Here is a 16,852-nt window from a genome sequence, read left to right on the forward strand (position 1 = left end):
CAATGACTCATTTAATTTCATCCTCACTGTCTTGCTGTCTTAGTTCAAGATTATTATATAATTCAACCCAACAAAACATACAGATAGAAATTTTTATGTTACAGTTTCATTGCTTGCTCATAATTTATAGCAAAGATGCCTTTTACTTCAGCAGAACAAAGGATGTTTACTATTGCAGGTTATAAACTATTAGCTCTACTAATAACAGAAGAGGCAATATTTTGTTTACAATCCTAAAGATCATCTAGAGGGGTCTGATTTCAGCCTCTATCAAAAACTGTGACCTTGCAGAATAGTTGGATAACTGCTCTACCTTTCTGTCTCTTCCTCACTTATCTACCATCTAAATAATGGCACAGTTTAATACCTCTGCCTAAGATCACAAACAAACAAACACACACACAAACAATTAACAACAGAAAAGCACCCTGAAGCTTATTTTCAGCAAGCGTTTTGTGCAGCTTGTTTTTATCTTTATGTATGGAGCTGCAATGATATTCTCCTTTCCCCCACAAGCTTCTTCTCAAATATCTTATTTTTCCTCTGCAGTATTTTCATCTTAAAGACTGAAGTTTTCCAAGCATGTGAAACATGTAATTTTTGGTAACAGAGAGAAGCATCAAGGTGAAATATTTTAGAAGAAAGAAATGTGCAACTTGTGCCTCAGGTGTGTTTACAGTTTTTATTCTTGACATAAAAAAGGTGACTGGGCTTTGAGAACCTGTCATTTGCAAAGCAGCAATTACTTCTGTATCCACAGAGCAGTATCCTATATGTACATTTTCCTTCTATGCAGACAACAAGAAGTAAGTGCCCCTTTCAGGGGATTCCTGCAGCTTTATTTCTAGGTTAAAAGGGGAACAAGAGGGCAAAAGGAATCATAGGCAATGCAGAGAGAGCAGTTATGTAACAACAAAATAGAGGTTGCTCTATAAACACAGTAATACAAATACATGAACTTACATATGAGGCAGCAGGGGATGCTTCTAACATACGCTTGAGCAAATTAGGTTAAATTTGATTAAAAGCTTTGCTCATTCTGGATTATATTACTTTATACTGCAGCCCAAGTTGGTCTTCCCATTGATTTCAAGGGAGTTTAATCAGAGTCTTGAATTTCAAACCGAAAGTCAAAGTAAGGAGGTTCTTGCACTCTGGTAAGAAGGATTCAACCACAAGTGTGTCAGCAGACTTCAGAACTCTGTCTGAGGTTTTTCCCTCAAAATAAATGCTTTTCAGCCTTCTCAACCAAAAGACATTGTTTCAGCATAAATGCCATGGAAGTATTAGAACTGATCAGACAAGTACAAAGCAGCAGATAATTTACTGGACACTAGATCAGCACGTGGCAAATAAGCCCCCTGCTTCCCTCCTCCGGCTAGAGGTTGGCAGCTGCCACAGAGCATGGTGACCCGCTGTGCCTTCAACACTCGCCAGCTAGGTCAGCAGCCTGCTGTCTCCACTGGCCCATGGACATCCATCCTGAATATACAGGAGCCACAGGCAACACCGTGGCTTTCTGGTCTTATTGCTCACAGTCTTAACCTTTTAATTTCCTGAAACTACAAGCAAAACAAAACTTGTTGACTGTAAGCCAGGAGTTGGGAAACCACTTCTCTTGCAGAAGCCAGCATAAGAGAAAAGGTGTTATGTGGAGCTTCCTCCAGGCTGTCCCTTCCTGAGAGCTGAGCAGTGGCATGCTGAGAGGAATCAAAGACAAAAAGGAAAATAAATAAATAAATAAATAAATAAATAAATAAATAAAAGGGGGTGTGTTTACAAATTCACAGGGCATATACATAGAGGACAAAGCTGAGAGGAAGGACAAGGAGGAGAGGAAGAGATTCTGAGAGGTATGCAATAAATATTAGGCAAAAGACTGAAGAGGGAGAAATGCAAAATGAAAGAAAAAAAATGAGCAAAGAGAAGGAATCAAAGTAGGTGAAAGTAAACAGAATTGCATATTTCAAATCTGCATAATCATCTTTTTTCAGGAAATTGATAATTCCTCTTTTAATTGGGGGACTGAGGGGAAAAAAATAAAAATATCTTAAGCTAAGCTTTAAAGACAGAGGAACAAAATAAATGAGGGCTTGATTGGAGCTCAATCTGCATAGTTCTTTCCATTTTAATTATATAGCTCCTGCTCTCTGTCTCAGTCTTGAACTGTAATGCCACATCTGAGTGTTTGCTACTTGAAATCTGCAAATCTGACACATCCTTTCTCTTTCAAAAGACCAAGACTTCATTACCCATATTGAATAGAAAAAAAAATCATTGAGAATTTGTGTTTTCTTTCTAGTTTTTCCACATTAACCACTATTTTTTCTTCCTGTTCACTCTCTTCAACATGAACATCAGAGACATTAGACTTTTTTATTATTATTAGATTTCCAGCAGAAGGACAGATCAGCTACTTACAGATACAACACTTCAAGGTTTAATTGTGCAGTACTCACTAATGAGCAACAAAACAAAACACATTCTTCTGGACACAATTTCTCTGGAGATATAGTTGGGAAATGCACCATTTTGGTTCTGTAAAGTTAATAAGAACATTTTACATAAATAATAATTTTATGCTTGTCTTTTACTATACGCTATTAATTTGGTTATAAAATACGCAAGATAGGTACACTTCACAAAGAAAGACATGTCATTTGCAGAAAAACTGAGAAACAGATTGCTGCTTTGGAGAGCATCAGTAAATCTCTATTAGATTTAAAGTGCTAATTAAACACTTCCATCTTGTGCTAAGACTCCATAGTGCTAGAGCACTACAACTGAAAAAGTGGTTCAGAGACATCCTTATGTAAATACATTATTCCGGTACCATTCAAAACTCCATCCTAACACTTTTTTGCTTTGGCCAGCTACCATACAAAAAAAATAAATATAAAATATATATTTATTTGCCTACATAAAAGGTATCTCCATGAAATCTGAAATTTTATGAATTCAATGTAAAATTCATTGTTGGGTTTTTTTTGCATCACCTGTGGTCAATAGATGTTGTTAGATGTCAGCAACAAAGAATACGTCAAGCAAAAGGAATGAAAACTTGTAAATCCAAGCCAGTGTTAGCCAAGTAGAAATTTTAGAAGGAGACTCTGTATTCCAGACCCTACTGAGTTTAAGTTCACAGTAAGCACCAGCAATGAGCAAATACCGATAGCATCAGTTTAAGTTTGTGCAATAATGGGCCAACTTCAGATCAGCAAAAAAGGCAGATACCCACATTCCACATAAAAAGAAAGACCTTGTAGTTAATTTTAGAAGAAAAATTGGCAGAAAAGGCTGGAGTAAATGCACTTCCAGCTCTAAAGATGCTCTCAAAAAACACTGAAGCACTGATACGGCACTACAAAAGGTATATGTTAGCACTGTCTATGCTAAATGTCTTCAATCAACAGAGCATGATCCATGTTGGTTAGCATTTCTAAAAATATGTCTTGTAAAAGGAATTATCAGCTCATTGTTCTTAAGCAAATTTGAGTTTCCCATTGCTAAGTGGGAAGAACCATTAGAAAAGCAGATAAATTGATTTCAGTGGCATAACTCTCAAGTCCAAAATTAAGCATAGTCTTAAATGCTCTGCTGGATCAGAACCAGACAGCTCAGCAGCTTCTAGACTTGAACCTGTGATAAGGTCAGAAGACAATGAAGGTTCAAAATTTTTCTTTCCTTCTGTGTAAATGTGAGTTTTTTAGAATCATCTGTGTACTTATTGTAAGCCATGAATTTTGGGAGACAATATTGCACATCTTTGAATTCTAAAAGAAATTCTATTGGTAGACAGAGTCTTGAAATTGGTTAAATACACACATTCAGATATTTTAAAATATAGACTTAACGGTACTCTGTGTCCTGAGAGTCAGCAAGGATACTGATATTACCAAAATACTTGATGTTCTTTTTTAGGATCCTAATTTGTCATGCTTATTGAATGCACTATGCCTTTTAGCCATTTCATTTTTAAACACTTCTGGTCTCATTTTACGCAGGGGAAAAAAAAAGCATGCTGCATTTTAGCAACAAAAAACAGTACAGCACTGCAGGAAAGGTATTTCATTAACAAATTGCACTCCCCCTAATTTTGATAAAAGTAGTTAGTTACCATTCGTAACACAGGGAGGCTCTGCTGGCAGCTGGATGAAAAAAAAATGAGAAAGATAAACCTGTCCCCTGGCCACACTGGTTAATAAAAAGAGACATGATGCCTGCTGTTAGCAGACACAACAGTAATTAAGGCGGGTTGCTGTCAGTCAGGGCACCAGTTACCACCTGCCCTGAATCATTTTTGGGGGTTCGGCTGGCTTCAGAGTTTCCAACTTTCCTTTTTGGAATTAGTATTTTTCCTCTTTATAAACCTCACTATCTTTATGACCATCTAATATAGAGCTCCCAGACTGCTGAAAGCTATTTCTATTTCAATCCCTCTAAAGACACTGAATACCAAACAAACTTCCCCAGATGGTCCCTTGTTTGATATAAGCATACAGAGTACAAACAAAGAAGCAGAAGCAGTCAGGACCACTGTAGGCAGAGCAGATATAACCATTGGCATCAATGCATGAAAGAGCAGGTAGCATCTGGATCTTCAGGTGAGTATTCTAACCAGAATCCCCATGCGTCTAATCAGAAACATGTATTTTCTTTTTACTTCTAAATTTTGTAATTTCATCATTCTCTTTGCAGCTGAATGACAAGCAAAAACAAGGCACAACTTCAAAAGGAATAACCATCACCTTTCCAATTCATTCCTTTCTGTCTTCCTCTTTTCCTGTGATATACAGTTTGTATTCAGACTCCATAACAAGAATCAGCACATAATTACAAACTTCAGACCAAACTGAGCCACTGACTTGACAGGATAACAAGCACCGAGTTCCCCATTGAACGGTTATGCCAAGGCCAACACATTGCTCTGTTGCTCTCATAATGCTTCCAGCTGTGATAAGGAGTGTCAGCACCATCTCGTGGCTTTCACCTTTGTACACAATCCCAAGAAGCCAGACAGTTTATGAGACCTTCAAATTAAGATTTGCAACTGGAACCCATGAACTTCTAAATACTAACACCAGCAGTTGTGTCCCTGGGGTCACTTAACAGATTCATCAAACTCAGAAAGCTGATGATCAGGATAAGTGAATATATCAGATGCCTGTTTTTTGTAATAGTTATTTCCCAAACTTAAAAATCAGCAAATAATTAAATAAGCAGAAAACCTACTGGAGAGGTTTTTTCTTTTTTTTTTCTCTCTCTTTTTTTTTTTTTCCTTTCTTTTTCTTTTTTTTCCTTTTTTTTTTTTTTCTTTTTCTTTTTTAATTGCTTTTGCTTTGCTAATCTAAATACAGTAATCTCTTCCTATTAGGTGTGCTCTCCTCTCCCATATTATACTAGTAATTCTTTTCTGCTCAAGCTCCAGAAGATCTCTATACTTTTTGAAAATAAGCAGTCAATTTGGATAAACAACTTTAATCTCTCCCTCTGCAGCAAACATTTCACCTGAGACAGGCTTCCATTTGTTTTTTCACAGCTGCAGCACACTCCTGATTAGTAGCTGGATTTATCTTCCTCAGCCATTTCCAGCTGAGGACTCCCAGCTTACAGGGAAAAAAAAAAAAAAAAAAAAAAAAAAAAACTCTTTTTATGTACAACCTGGAAATCTGCACTGTTGCATTTTATCACATTTCTCTTATTCTGTTCCCCAAGCCATCCGTTTCTTCCCACACAATATTCAGATTTTCCTCTGCAGTGATGATGTCTCCAGTTTAGACTCACCAGCACAGCTCATCAGTGCATTGCTCCTTTACAGGCAGACATCATAAATAAAAATATTAACTTTCTTTCCAGGACCAGGACCAATACCAGGGAAACTCTACTGTTAATCTTCTCCCCATTTAGTACTCCCTTTCCCAAGACTGTTGTCATCTCGCCATCAATCATCTCCTCATTCACATTATAATTATTCTAAGTCTTGATTTTCTCCAGGTGAAAAACAAACAAGAACTTCCTAGGTAGTCCAATATGACATGAATTAGCAGAATTATGAAATTCAGCTAACATTAGACACAAAGGAAGGGAGTGCAATTGATCTATCTTATTAAATAAATTGTAGTCCTGCACAATACTAAGAAGGAGTCACTGTCACAAATTATTTCTTTATATAGCTTCCTAATGTTATTGTGTGATTTAAAACAGGCCTTAAAAGCTTCATGAGACAAGATAGCTCTGTCAATAAATAAATAAATAAATATATAAAATTGAAGCTGCAGAATCAAAGAATCCATTTAAGTATGCACTTAATGCACAGTACCAAGGAACACCTAAGTTAATTTGAGTTTTATCCATGTCACATACAGTGTTCACAGCAGATGGCAATATTACTGTGAAACTACATCCTACAGCATAGATACAAATGGAAAATATTTGATGCTATAATCTCACCAGTAAAATAAAGCAGGGATGTGGCAAGAATGCAGGTGAAACAGTGGACTTGAGCTCCAACCAGCCTTCCAACAGTTTTGAGCAAGGAAGCTAGAACATTCTGTCAGGTTTTCTCAGGTTATGCTTGCAAAAAGTTGTATACCGCAAGCATAATAACTCTCTCTCTATATTTATTTTTTTCATCAGCTACCAGACAGACATGGGTGCATCCCTGCATCCTGTGACTTGCATCCTTTGCATTTTCTCTGTCTTTGTTGGGAATACAAGTTCTCTTGAAAGTGCTCCATTCTGTACATTCACACAGTAGGGATTCAGGCACAGACCAGGAAAAGCACAGAGGTGCATAGTTCACATTTCAGTTACCTCTATGGGATTTAGGAACCTCTAAACATTTTAAGGAGTACTCCAGCCAAAGAAAGATGAGGTAAGTTCCCCTAACAGTGGAAAAGAGCAAATAAAGTACAAGTAAAATAAAGGTAATTACAGTGCAGTCAGCCTAACATCAATATTTGAAAAGAAATGATGACAAGTTAGAAAGCAAGTAATAAATCAAGCAGTCTGTAAGCACCTTGAAGAAAACAAGATGATAATAAAGATTTGTCAGGAACATTTCCTGGTAAATCAATATAATTGCTTTCAAAACACCTGACCTAGCATATGAGGGGGACAAGTCATTATAATAAAAAAGAGAAATACAGTCCAGATGAAGGTGCGCTAATTTCAGCTCAGAAATGGTTGCAAGAAAAGATTTAGATTATAAGTAGTAACATTGAGAAATAATTTCAAGATGACATAGGCTTGTTATATTGCATATTTTTGTGAATTTTGGTATTCCATGTTTCTTTAAAAGCTGCAGATGACAAAAACTTGATAGGTGTTGTAACCCACATGTAGGACTGGTTCAGAATTTCAGATGAACCACAAGAAGGTGAAGGAATGGCCTAAAGATCAAAGACAATTAAAACAATAGTAATAATAATAATAAAAAAAAAGGTAGAAATGCATTAGAGGAAAATAGATGCTTATGATATCAGTGATGAAGAGAAATTAGCAGGCTGTACTGCTAAACAAATGCAAATAGAGTCAGTAACAGTGCTCTTCAAAAAGACATTTTAGCTAGGGAAATATTAATTTGTGTCTTTGTAACAGACTGAAGAGGTAACTATTCTACACTAATTAGTGCCAGTTGTACTTTTGTAAAATCATACCTTGTCCTAGGCACAACACTTAAAATGAAGACAAATTGGAGCAAGCTCTGGAAAGGGCAAAAAGGAAGACAAAATGTTTAAATAAAACAGCCTATGGGAAGAGGATAAGGTTTGTTAATTTGGGGAAAGAGACAACTACACATGGCTATGAAAACAATGTCCCATCGTTGAAAAATTTTGCAGCAAGTAGCAGGTGAGGTATTTCCTAAGTCTACTGAAGGAGGAGAGGAAAGGCAGTACTGATCTGTATTAACTCTGAAGCCAAGAAGATTGAGGATGAATATTAGTAAATGCCTATAGTGTAAAGGATACGAAACATATATCTGCAACAGAGAGTAACAAAACACTTAAATTTATATGCATGCATGCATTTCCAGTTTCTGTGTAGTCGGCTTCCTGTCCCACCCCATACAACAATAGCAGAGTGGATTAAATTTAGCTGGTTTTGTTTGTTGTTGTTAATGATTGTGTATTTTAAATGTTTTGTTTTGTTGTTTTTTTTTTATCTGCAACCAGAAATTCACATTATAAATGTCATGTTCAGCTCCCAACTCTTTTTGACTCAGTGCAAATCTATCACTCAGAATCCAGCTGGTGGTGTCTAGCAGTTTTCTGGGTATTCTGCAATATACTGATTAACGTATTGAGCATTGAATAATGAACATAATAACAGACAAAGTTAATCAATAACAGAAACTCTTTGGGAACCAGTTCAAAAACTGATAAGTTTTTACCAAATAGTTATCAAAACTAAGTTGTTCTCTTTTATTCCTGATAAGATTTCTGAGCTGGGAAATAAGTACTGAATAATTCCTCATGTTTTGTCCCATTCGTAGGAGAAGTGTGTTTTTTATTAATCAATGCAATTCTCTCAAAAATGTTATTTCAAAATATCAGTAATATTAAAAGCTCAAGATTTCCTTCCCAAAGTACAGAAAATTGTTTTTGATGTCAATTACACTCCAATATGCAAGGAAAAATCTGTCACTACTCTGTAGATTACCTAGCATTACAGCATACTGTGAAGCAACAAATGTACCAAATTGAAAGTAATGTTTCAAAGTAGTATACAAAGCACCCACTGAAATTTGCTCCCCAAATGCCATTAGCTGCAGTTCTACATCTTTCATACTGAGTGTCCTAAAACACAAAGTTTTATTGTGACACTGAAATTCATCTCAAACTTCCCAAGCACAGCTTATTACAAGGCTCTGAACACGCAGAGGGAGCAGCCAGAATTTTCCCAGTATCAGTAGATAAAAAATAATTCTTTTGAAACAACAATGCATGTATCCATTGTATACTGCTGGCTTAACATGGTTTGCTTTTTTGATTATGTTAAGGTTAGAGAATTTGATATAAATTCACAAGAGAGCAGCTTCACAGCAAGCCCGTGGCATGGTATTTCATACCAAGTTCCTGTAAAAGAGCTGATCAAGTAGTCTTGGACATGAATGAGCCTGGATATAGTCTTAGGATATACTCTACCTCATTAATCAATCTACCTCTGTCTTTTCAAAACATCACCCATTTCAGCTGATGCAGTACTCTTGCCTGAACTTGTAGAGAATTGCTGTACGCTGTTGAACAGCTGTTATCTCTGCTGCAAATAAGCTTTTCAATCATGGCAAGACAGTCCCTGAAATCTGGTATTATTTTTTTTTTTAAAAAAAAAAAAAAAGGAATCTTTGTGTTAGAAGTGTTATAATAAAGTAAGGATTATCAATGGTGTTCCAGCCACAACATCAAGTCACACCACACCCTTTTTGGCCCCTCTGCAGTAGGGCAGAGCACGACTGACCAGTAGATAGGAACACTTCACCACATGCACACGAAGTACCCTCACCTCTGCAGCAGGAGACATGCATCTAGATTTAAAATAATCATATGGATTATCAGTTGTTGCAGCACATTTAGCAATCAGTAAATTAACTCAGGATGAAGGCAGTATTTCCCTGGGCCACGAGTCATATACTACGCACCAGCACCTCCCACCCTGTTGGGAATGGACATTGCCTCAACCCAGCTGTGCTGCCCTGCCAGTCAGGCTGCCCTGCTGCTCTTCAGTGTAATACTTTCCTAAACATCTCACCATGATCTCTTCAAAGACGCTACCTTCTTAAATAAAGAACAAAACTAGGGCATTTTTATTTGACTTGCTAATATAATATCATGCTGACACCCATGGCTATATGTGGCCATGCTTCAGACCCAGGAAATTGTTTCTGCAGGGCTAGCAGTTTCTTATCAGGCTTTATTACAGTTTTATTATGCTACTGTGCTTAATAGTATTTTTCCGTCCTTCCACAACATCACCTCTAGGTGGCAGTTGCTTGTGACTCTTAGAATAGCGAGAAGGTGTTTCATAGCATGTAAGCAATTAAAACGGGAGACATCATTCCTTGCATGGGAAAGATATGAATTATTTCATAGCACTTTCATTATTTCTATCAATAAAACGGGTGGTTAAATATATATATGTATATATATATATATATATATATATATATATATATATATATATATATATAAATTAAGCTTCTAAAATACAGCCATTAAGTTCATACAAAGGATACCGAATTGTGCACAGGATGTGCAGATTTACACTGCTCTTAACTGGAACCAGGAATATAGATAAATGAAAGTAACATTTACGTATGGACTGATCAGCAATTTGCAATAGCACTTCTGTTTTATAAGTATCACCATCAGAGTAGACATGAGAAATGGTGCTTATGCTGGATCCTGGGACTTTTGGCTGCTATGAGCACCCAGCCAGCCTGGGAGGATGAGCCATTAGATTAGAATGCTCTGGGAAGTAAGAAATCTGTTTTTCTCAGATTTCAGCATCAACACAGAATTTCAATCCCATTATTTTTTGGCAACGTGATTACATCAGTTACAGTAAATTATATTTATGTACTACAATACTTACAATGAAATAAGAGTAATACAATCAACAGTATGATATATATGATATATATTTGATTATACTTGTACTGCAGATCACATTCAGTCCTTTGTCTGCAAGCATTACATGCATTTAAGAACTAGGACAGCACTAGGTATTCAGACCAGCCCTTTTCCAGCATTACGCCTTTCAATACTGGATCCACTAGGAACCCACTTCCCATATATAACTTTCAGCTGCCTGGCACCTAGGCAGAACCTTGCTAATCTCTCCCACTTAGCAATATAAAGGAGGCAACATTAACTAAAATCTTTATATGAGGGTCCATTCAAGAAGCATGTAGATCAGGGCTTCATCTGTCATCTAGAAAAATTCACTGAGTTCGTGACCTGCTTCCTTACCATTATCCTAAGCAAAGATCCTCCAGATACAAATAAAAGCAGCCTATGGGTCAAGTTATTTGTTCAAACACCATAGCCCCATCTCTCTCAGGGGTGCTTCAAGTCTGAGACATGACATAACAGGCATGCCGCTTTCTCTAGCTTCTGAGAGATGTAAACCCTGTAACAGGTGGAAGCACAAGTGCATTCCCATAGATGTGACTGGATGCTCTTTGTACATCTTATCTTATGATTAGTCAGGTGCTCATAGCATTTTGGATGCACAATGAATATATGGCAGTATCCTCCATCACACACAGTTTTATGATAGGCACAGAAGAGATGATACTGCCCTAAATGGTTCCATATGCTATATGACTCCATCCTCATCAGAAAGGTGGTCTACCAGCTTTAAAGCAAACATATTATTATGGTTGAGAACATGTCACTATTTCTGATATTTTTAAAACCATGAAATAATTTGTTTGAACAAGCATTACTTGGGAAAACCATAATTCCTTGATGGAGTTTCCATGGTCTAATCCTTCCCTAGGAGCAGTCAAAGTTGTCTGGCAGCTGAAACAGCTGTTTAGCTTGAACACTAAAACTGCTGATTAAACTAAACTCTTAAGTGTAAGAAAGAAATAATTGCTTACCTGCACAGTCTTGACTTAAAGTTTCTTGACTACTACTGCTGTATGAAGGCACTGGAGTGATAGAAAGTGAAGCTGGGCAGGATAATGGATCTGATAAGTCATTTTGCGTAGGAAAATGTTGAAATACAGGACTAAAGACATATTCAGAAAAGGTGAGAGGGTGGTGAGGGTTTCCATATGTATACGGATTTTTCCAACGAAGCAGTCCTATTGCAAGGGTGCCAACAGCATCAGAACCTAATAACAAATATCTGAAGTTAAAACCTGTGCCCTTGTTATGTAATAACTCATGATTTTGGAGAAAAAAACCTATAATAAGGTAATATAAATTCCTATTTTGAGATTATTTGAGGCAATCACTAGGCAAATATATACATACATTGAGGATTCTCAGGTATGGTCACTCCAGAGAAACTACAGAATAGCACTGCAGAAAGTTCAGTGAAATACAGTAGAATGTTACTAGATAACAGAGAGGATTGCAGTAGATGACATTTAATCCCCATCCTTCCTACTTTCACCCCTTTTTTAGACAAAATTTTGGTTCACGCTTTTTTTGGAAACAGAATTGGTGGATTTTCTGAGGGACTAACCTCCATTATACTATTAGATTTCTGTTGCAACCTACAACACATTTCAGCACAGCATTAATACTGATCATGGATCTGGCAGCAGATGGCTTTGTCTGAGTGTACCTAAAACACATCTTTTTACTCAGCTTTCTTTGTGGTCATTTGGATTTCTCTGTATGCAGGTACACACTAACTAAAGAATACTGTTATACCAGTGTCTTACAGCTTTATTATGAATGCTCAGAAAGATGAAAGCATTCATATGTACATATGATATAGACTTTATGGCTAGTTTTTGACTGTACATATAATAAGAAAAAATCCATAATATTTCACTCTATGTTTGAATTTTTAAAATAAGCTTGCAGCCCCTCCTTTCTCCAATATCATTTCCAGGACACATTGATTTTCACTTTTACCAACAGAGAGTCATTTTATAAACTCATCTGAAAGCACATAGAATTGATTTTTATGGGGAGGGAGGAGGACACCACAAACCACAAATTCTACAGATGAAAGAGACCATTAGTTTTCTAATTTATCCATTAATCTATTCAGGAACATACTGCCTATACTAAAACCTCCAGTTAGTCTTTGAGGTTTGTATATAAGGTAGCATATGCTGCAGCTGTAAGCCTGCAGCACACAGACTCTGAGACTGACAAACTAAGCTACACTTGTGAAGTTGTTTACTAAAATTACTCAGAACTCTTGAGTGAAAACAGACCATCCAAGGTTTTAGCTGATGTGGCTAATGAGATTAAACAATTAAACAACAGCTATAGCCATAGCCACTTCTTGTAGCCACATTAGAATAATTGTCTAAAAAAAAATGCATATATATTGATAGTATATAAGTGTACCTAGAGATAAATGTCTAGATATAGATATATTTCCACACACATGAAAGCACGAGAGAGAGAAAATTAATAAATCTAGGACACTCAATTAATGTCATAAGTCTAAATTACTAAATCACAAAGCCTTAGCAGTGGCTTCTTTTGTGCTTGGTGAAGTAGAAAGCTTTTAAGAAAGAAAAAAAAAAAGTTCTGAAGGTGAGGTGTACCACTTTAAAAAAATAATTAAAAAAAAAAAAGTGGAAACCACTTTAAAAAGTTGTCAGAGTTCAAAAATTTATCTTTCAAGGTATGCACAACTTCATGAATCATTGCCAAAGGCAAGGAACTGTCTAACCTTGCTGCTGCATGGACAGCTGTGCTTGGCTGTATGATATGCACACAGGCTCACAGGTTCTTTCTGCTTGCTTTGCTTTACCAGCTGACAGAAAGCAGCAGCTGAAACAGAATAAAATACCCCCCCCCCCCCCAAAAAAAAAATTCTGCAGTGACTACACTTTTTTTTTTAATTGTGCCCAAAATTTCACAATTTAAAGCAGGCAGGGAAAGGAATATCTAGCTCTCAATGCAGCTGCTTGATCCCAAGGCAGGGAAAGGGTTGCTGAGGCATGCCGAAGGAGGCTGCTTCGCGGCATGATAGAGTTTACGGCTGGAAGCACAGCAGCACTTACGGATCTGCAGACAATGTTCCTGCTGCAAGCTGAACGCTCCTCCCAGGTGTGTAGGTACAGCTACGCTTTGCAGAAAACAAGCACATGCACTCTTTATAAGCAATATGTAAATTAAATTAAATTGCATGTTCTGGAACTCTTCCTCCCAGTGAATATGACGGAAAGGGGCTTGACAGTTCCCTCGAGCTTTGCAGATGCAAACAATGCCCTGAGGAATAAATTTTGAAGCTTGAAAATGGATACAGACCTGGCTACTCCAGTCCCTCAGGTTTTCCTATCAGACAACCACTCTTTAGGCACTGCCCTGGCCACTATAAATGTTTCCCTTCCTCCCTCCAGCTTTATATGAGATGGTTGATTTGCATCTCCTAAAAGTTGTCTGCTGCTCCTGGATTGCTCCCAGGCTGGTTCTCTCACAGACACCACCATGCACAAAAATTCTCCCTGAAAACCTAAAATTTTGTGTATCCTCCTGCAATAGTAATCCTCAAAACCAATTCCTCCTTCCCCCATCACCACAGGAATGCCATACACCAAACATAATTCAGTAAGCTCCTTTCTCTGCCCCACAACAGAACAAACCCAAACTACCCAAGTGAGACAATAATTTATTTACCCCGCACAGTCCGTGAGCCCGCCCTACCTGGGCTGCAGGCTGCTGAAGGGTGGCGGTGGCCCGTCCCTTGTGCCCCATGTACCCGCAGACCCCTGCTGCCGGTTGGTGTGCGGGAAGCCCCCATCCTGCAGCACCTCTTCTCCTCTCCACCGCTGCTCCTGCTGCCTCCTGAAGCCTGTAGGGAACACACTGGCTGCATGCTGCAAGCTCAGTCTTGCCATTTAAAGCTTTTTTTTTTTTTTTTTTTCTCCTCCTCCTCCTCTCTCTCACTTTGGCAGCTAGTCCCAGTCCTCACAGTCAGACACACCTTTCCCCTCCTGCATGGCTGCTGCTCCAGCTGGGGAGCTCCGCAGGGAGCCAAACACCATCAGAGGAGATAAAAAGGCACCAACATGCTCAGGAGGCTTTGCAGAGATGCACACGTTTGCTCAGTTAACACCTTCCCAGTGCACAGCCTCCCTGAGTGACAGCGTTAAGGACAGCCAGGCGCGGCTGCCTCACATGGGAACGTGAGGCTGCTTCGGGATGAGCCAAACACACCCGCACAAAAGATGGTGTGGTAAGAAGAAGTGTATGTATGAAGAACAACCCCCACCTAGTACCTTCTACAGAAAACACAAAGCCAAGACACTTTGGGGACGGCTCCCAATTCCCTCCTCTGCAGAGGCCCTGGGAGGGAAGGAGACCGGGGACACCTGAGTTGCAGGCCCTGCTGTTCTCCTCCAGAGGCTTAAACTCAGCTGTTGGTCCCCAGCTTACAGCTGTCTGTAAACCCCTAAAACCCCTTCCTGGTAATATACCATCCTACAGAACCCCTCTAGCAGAGCAACTCACTGAGAGACCTCAACACACTGGGGAGGGCCTGCTGCTGCTGTTCACAGCTAAAGCGGGTGGTGCAGGACACCCCTCACCACCTGGTGTAAAACTCCCCCAGTTCAAGCAGCAGCTCTGGGGCTCTCCCAGGAGGACAGTGAAAAGCCCTGTAATGCCAGGAAGGAGGACAGAACAGGAGCAGGTCCACGCCTGAGATCAGAGTTCACCTTGCTGCCTGCTCAGCCTGTTTACAAGCTTGACCCAAAATATTACCTGGGGTACCTGCTCTGGAAGATGCTCTCTGTATTTGATTAATCCTTTTAAGCAGTTAAGAAGAGTTAGATGCCTCATCTGCAAATGTCTTAAGCAGAATGAAAAGTCTCGGTCCCTTTTGTTCTCTACAGACAGTGATGATCCTGTTTCCAAGTGACCTACTTAAAAAGAATACAATAACTTGAAGATACTGGGGAATCCTGCTCGTCTCCATTTAGACTGAATCAGAGGGTGATGCATATGCTAAGAATGAACTTTAAAGTGCCATCTACAGTCCAAAAGGTCATATAGCAAAACCAGTGACCAGCCCACAGAAATGATAAATAAAAATAGAAAATAAGACTTAATGAAGCCATATGTCACAAGCATCATCCTTAAAAGAGAAGGAAATACATCAACTTTAAGTGGGTAGTGATGGGTAAACAAAAACAGGATTTGGGAGTGGAGAAAGGATTGAAACATCTGGTTCAAAATTGAATCTGGTGCAGTCTTCTTAGAGATTCATCCTCAGCAAGTGGAATATCCCCTTCTCAATGGTATTCTAGTCTCCATCAAGTTGCAAACTATTTTGAACCAAATTGCAGCAATAATTCCAGCTATACTGGGTCTTTAAAAGACTTAACCTTTGTAGAGGAATCCAACAGATGAATGATTGCTAGGAAAATGTTCAAATGAAAATGTTTTTATTGGCCAAGGAGACAGAGCATTTGAGGAATGGGGTGTTCAGAGCCCAACAACCAACATGTACAGATCTTGTACAGATCAAGCTGAGGAAAGCCTGTTTTATCCAAATTTCTTCCTACCCCAACTATTCTGTTTGAGGATTTCTGTCCCCAGCAGATTCTTCCCCCTATGTAATCAGACAAAATCTATTTTCCAAATAGATGAGCACCTTGCTCTTCAGCACTATCTTTGTCTTTCTTCTTCACCCTAACCCTACATTGTCCTAATTCATATAGCAATCTAGCATTCACGATCCAGAAAGCAGAAGCACACCATGGAAGAGGACATCATCTCGTCCATACTGATGTGCCACTTGAAGTCACCATGGTCCAGCATACATATTAACAGGTTACAGAATCATTACATGATGCTCCTATTGCAATTAAACAGACAGATGTGCATAGCACATTCATAGCCATCACCAGATGCTTTTGGTAGGGAACAAAAAAAAAAACATAGTCACCAATTATTCCACAGAAAATATTAAGAAGTATAAATATGTATACAGAAACAAAGGTTTAAGTTGTCCAAATCCTGCAGGAGTACAGTTGAATTGTCAATATATTAATCTAACATACTTGCTGTATTTTTTTCTGTATATTAAAGCACATGTACATAAATATATATTGTGAAGCAAAGTTTATTTTTTAAGTAAAAGATTATATATTGAGACTTTATTTATTTTTACTAAATAATGTATTTTTTTTCAATCTGCTAATGTA

At 38.2% G+C, this 16,852-nt stretch overlaps 1 protein-coding gene across 2 annotated transcripts in view; it reads right to left on the bottom strand.

Annotated features, from left to right (window-relative positions):
• The window catches only part of ANO4 (anoctamin 4), a 227,228-nt gene that overhangs the window by 204,857 nt on the left and 5,519 nt on the right, over positions 1-16,852 (bottom strand). The window contains exons 2-4 of one of the 2 annotated variants that reach the window (XM_072036113.1): positions 14,349-14,496; positions 13,706-13,913; positions 11,606-11,842 (exon numbers count right to left, since the gene is read on the bottom strand). In XM_072036113.1, the coding sequence (XP_071892214.1) occupies positions 11,606-11,842; positions 13,706-13,913; positions 14,349-14,399 (496 nt within the window). In that variant the 5' untranslated portion in view covers positions 14,400-14,496. Of the gene's footprint in view, positions 1-11,605; positions 11,843-13,705; positions 13,914-14,348; positions 14,521-16,852 lie in introns of those variants that run through there. The other variant, XM_072036105.1, reaches the window with a different exon arrangement.

This window comes from Anas platyrhynchos, chromosome 1 (genome assembly GCF_047663525.1).
Source record: "Anas platyrhynchos isolate ZD024472 breed Pekin duck chromosome 1, IASCAAS_PekinDuck_T2T, whole genome shotgun sequence".
NCBI classification, from domain to species: domain Eukaryota; kingdom Metazoa; phylum Chordata; class Aves; order Anseriformes; family Anatidae; genus Anas; species Anas platyrhynchos.